Source organism: Pteropus medius, unplaced genomic scaffold, assembly GCF_902729225.1.
Source record: "Pteropus medius unplaced genomic scaffold, Ma_sr-lr_union100, whole genome shotgun sequence".
Taxonomy (NCBI): Eukaryota; Metazoa; Chordata; class Mammalia; order Chiroptera; family Pteropodidae; genus Pteropus; species Pteropus medius.
The window spans coordinates 3,320,572-3,325,468 of NW_024351647.1; the positions used below are offsets into that span (position 1 = coordinate 3,320,572).

General features: G+C 36.5%; 1 protein-coding gene across 1 annotated transcript; it reads left to right on the forward strand.

Moving 5' to 3' along the window:
• The first annotated feature begins 815 nt into the window (after positions 1-815).
• On the forward strand, positions 816-1,415 carry LOC120587121 (60S ribosomal protein L17-like). Its single transcript, XM_039843802.1, has one exon. The coding sequence runs from the start codon at positions 833-835 to the stop codon at positions 1,400-1,402; it is 570 nt and encodes a 189-aa protein (XP_039699736.1). The 5' UTR covers positions 816-832; the 3' UTR covers positions 1,403-1,415.
• Positions 1,416-4,897: the final 3,482 nt, after the last annotated feature.

Consider the following 4,897-nt stretch of genomic DNA (forward strand, 5'->3'; position numbering starts at 1 on the left):
CCAATTCTCAACACATCTATAGTAACGATTGGTTCAAACTACCTTGCCTGGACTGCTGCAATGGTCTATTGTTTTGTATATACACATATAAAACCTATCACTACATGCTCGTGGCTGCTCAAATCCTTCCTGTGCCTTCCCATTATACCTAAATAAAATCAAAACTTATCACTATGGCCTACAGGACTTTATATGATCTATATGATCTAGTCCTTGCCTGCCTCTCAGATGTCATTTCCTCCCAATCTTCCCCTTGGTTACTGCATGAGTGCCATATTGGTATTCTTTATAAACCCTGAAAATGGGCTCCTGCCTATCTCTATGCCCTTACATTTTCTCTTTCTTTTGCCTGGAATGCTTTCTAGTAAATCCTTACAAGGCTGCCTTCCTCATTGTACTTGTCACAATTTGAAATTATTTTCTTCACTCGTCTACGTTTATTGTCTTTCTCTCCCACTAGAACATAAGTTCCAGGAATGTTTCTCCCAGACATTAGTATGTTTCCAGGCCCTAGAATAGTGCCAAGCATCTAGATGTCTAAATAATGTTTACTGGTCACTGAGAAAAAAAATTGTGTCTACTTCAGAAGAAAATAAATGATCTATTTCAATAAGAGTATAAGATTAAAAACTATGGTGATAGCCGATGATTAAGAGAAATCTGGGACAGAGATTGTTAGAAGAAAAAAAAAGAATGGTTATGGTCATTGCAGATAGTCTTTTTTGAATATGGTTGTAAATAGAAAATACACGTAGACTTTAGAAATATGCTGAGCTAAATAAAACAATATACTATAGCTATTCTCGTAAGCAGCCTGAGGTGACCTCCAAAAATGGTTCTCTATTCACTAGACCCAGAAAACCCCACAAAATCATGCAAATCAAGAAGTTCAAATCTTCGTGTTCGTTTCAAGAACACTCATGAAACTGCCCAGGCCATCAAGGGTATGCATATCCAAAAAGCCACCAAGTATCTGAAGGATGTCACTTTACAGAAGCAATGCGTCCCATTCCGTCATTACAATGGTGGAGTTGGTAGGTGTGCCCAGGCCAAGCAGTGGGGCTGGACACAGAGTCAGTGGCCTAAAAATAGTGCTGAATTCTTGCTGCACATGCTTAAAAATGCAGAGAGTAACGCTGAACTTAAGGGTTTAGATATAGATTCTCTGGTCATTGAGCACATCCAGGTGAACAAAGCTCCCAAGATGCAGCATAGAACTTACAGAGCCGGTGGGCAGATTAACCCCTACATCAGCTCTCCTTGTCACATTGAGATGAACCTCACTGAAAAAGAGCAGATTGTTTCTAAACCAGAAGAGGAAGTTGCACAGAAGAAAAAGATATCCCAGAAGAAACTGAAGAAACAAAACATATGGCCCGGGAGTAAATATAGCATCAAATAAATGCTAATAAAAGTTAAAAAAAAAAAACCAACAACAACAACAACTCCAATATTCCATATTATTGAACTTAGACTCACATGGGAATCTGGTGAGTAAAGAATCTGGTAAGTAGTTTATGTGCTTGATATAGAGCTTTTGAAAAGTTCCTTGAGTAAAAAGGGCTTACCAGGGATCATTAGGAAAAAACTATAACCACACAAATATCAGAGATATTTTGGAATATAGTAATCTGAAATAAATTATAATTTTAAAATATGTTAATAGGGTTGTTCTTTAGCTTGAAGCTATTCTACAGTTTACTGTTCATATAGCTTAAGAAATCTCCAACTCTTTTTCTTTCTAAAATGTAGGTAATATGGAAGTCCCATGGGGTCCTTGAAAAGGAGAAAGTTAACATTAGTATTTGAACTGCGAAGTAGTGATCAATTAATTTATTAATAATCAGATAATTGAGTGGGGGGTGCTGAATAAAATGAAAAGTAGAAATAACCAGGCAGGACAATTTTAAGAACCATCTCTCAGCTTTATAAACTAATCCTTCTTTAATGGCCCTTTTTAATGTAATTTATAGTTTCATCATTACCCTTTTTGTATTAGTAATTATTTCTAAAATACCAAAGAACCATCTTTTTTTCAAGGTCCTTTCCTCAGTTTGATTTACAACCCAGCTCAAGTTGGACTCTGTCTTTCTGAGGTTTGACATTTCAAAATATTTATTGCTCTTTTACATTAATGCCTTTCTCATGAATCTGAAGGTGACCGTTATTTCTTTCATCGTGTCGTAATTAAATGGGTCAACTATTGCTTTATTATTTCCACTATTTGTCTGCACAGCACATTAACATTTTCAGATTAGAAAGTGATATTGAGCATTGTGTGACTATAACAAACAAATATCTCCGAAAACGTAGGGTCCTCTTGATGCATAGCTAACGGAGCTGTTCCAAGCGAAAGCACAAAATCTTTAATATTTTATTGATCAGATCTAAACCTTCTGCCCAAAGTGGCAATTAAATTTCAATTAAACTGACTGAAAGCATCATATTAAATTTCAGCGCTTTACGAGCTATCAGATAATGCTGCAGGACAAATCTTTAGTATGATCACACTCTTTTCAAATTATATTATCCTGTTCATTCACAATAAAAGTGACAGTTTTAGGTATACTTTCAATATTTCTTGAATATAAACCCTCTAATGAACACATTTTATTGCCTTTAAATCAATTATTATTGGATATTTTAATAAAGTGAATTGAGCACTTTGTTTTACACACTGCTTAGAAGTTATTATATTTTGCAGTCTGCACAGCAAAGAACTGAATCAGAGAGAAATGGCCAAATATCTGACAGTATAGGAGAAATGAAATGAGCCATTTATAAGGAGGTGGGCTTCCTGGCTCATTCTATAACATTTAATGATACATGCTAATTAGTATCTGATTAATGGTTTTTTTCTTTTTCAAATTTAAGTCCAAATTCTAGTAGTAGCTCTGATAGAAGAGGAAGATGATAGAAATCACAAAACCATATGTGAATATAATCTTATGTATAATTTACTTTGAAAATTAGGCATATACATTTTTGTTTATTTTTATTACATCTCCCTTGCCCTTTGAATCTGTAATTTATAATATTAGATCCAAGCTTTTCGGAACAAAGTTTATGTCAAATGTTGACCAAAATTGTGCCTACCTGAATGACAGAAATGGAATCCTGAGGCATTGGTTCTTCATTTGGCCAACCTCATGAATAACACAGACCTCAGACTTTTGCATACAGCCAAGGTGGTCAGTATTGATGGCCAAGATGGCAAAATGAATGCTTCAGCTCTGTGCTGTCCAGATCGGTCATCACATACTTGAGACATCACCTCATATTCCTTTCATGCACAGCTCAATATACTGGCCCAATTTCATGCACAAATATACACCATTTACACACAAACTGGGCCAACATAGCATACAAACATGCTCAGAGAGAAAAGACTGAACAAGTGAATGCCTTCTACTTTGAAAGAATCCAGCCACATATAAGGATTTTGTACTGCCTTGTGAATACGGAGATGCCTTTATTGCTGAAGTTGGAAAGATGCTGTAATAACCTCAGTATAATTCATTGGAGTGGATTAAATTAAAATTTAGATGAAAATCTTGATCTCTTATTAAAATGATTCAATTAGATTATGGTCCCTGAATTTGAGTAATTGAGTCTCAGGGCGACAAGAGACTTTAACGAGTCATTAAAACTATCCCTCTGTGTGGAGCTGGATTAAGGGACCAACAGCAAGGCTGTTCGTGGCCCTGGCATCAATCCATAAGGGACACAAGAACATCATTTCAATAAATGTGAGACCAGTAAATTGTGGCTTTCATATGCAACCCATATATGAAGTAAACTACATAAATTGCCCAATTCCTGCTTAAGTAAACTGTACCTCCAAGTCATAATTTAAAAAATATTCCTTTCAAGTGCTGTTCTTTCTGTTGAGCATGGTCCACGACAACTGAAATTAGACAGAGTCAACAGACTGCTGTTTACCAGGAAAGAACGGTAGAGGATCTGCTTCCCAACAACAACACAAAATTGTGGTTTAAAAATAAAAAGGTAATACAAGCAATCTAAAAAGTGGGACGGGTTCCGCTCAACCATTTCAGAATTTTGACTATGCTTCAGGTGGTTGAAGTGAATCAAGACACCGGTCCAATTTTTATTGAGACAGACTCGGATTCTCCTTCACTTAATATTTTGAAAGGAACCAGAGAAATGTTGTGCCAAGCGAGACTCCTACCTCCCATATCATATCACAGACCACGAATTTAGGAATGGGAACTATTGAAAACACGTTGAAACTTTAAGTAATCCTCACTATCGGCAAATCCCTGTATACATAACTAAAGCATTAATTATAGCATCGGTCTATTATTTGGGTACGTTTTCGGTTAAGCAGAGACAGTTAACAACAGAAAATCCTGAAAATGTTCACTATCATATCTAAGTGGGTTGGTGGTTTACACATTAGCAACGTAGTGGTGTAATGTGTGTGTGTGTATGTGTGTGGTGGGGCATGACCTCGGTTTGGACACTTTAAAAAAAAATAAGCATAGCAGAAAATATGTTTCCCGGTAAGGATTGAACGCTTCAAAGTTGAAAACCTGCCCACTTGGACTTCCTCAGGTGAAAGAGAGAATCCAGGATTACCTTCCTAACCGCTCTCCTGCCCTTAGCCAGGACCTACGGGATTCTTTCACTCCTCCCCTAGATGTCTTCAAAGTGTTCAGAGTGAGCCACTGAGGTGAGAGAATACACTAGAAATTCTACTTATATTTATTTTTTATCTAAAAATAAGAAGGATATTAATTCTTTATTAAAACTCAATATACGGTTTGACACTGACAATCTCACTCAGACACGTGTCACATAGAGTACAAGTGGTATACTAGCAAAGTGGTAATGTCATAAGGGCGAGAAAGGGCCCTCCTGCATTCCTTTGCTC

Coding starts and splice junctions, on each gene's coding strand:
- LOC120587121 (XM_039843802.1), top strand. CDS start 833: ATGGTTCTCTATTCACTAGACCCAGAAAACCCCACAAAATCATGCAAA.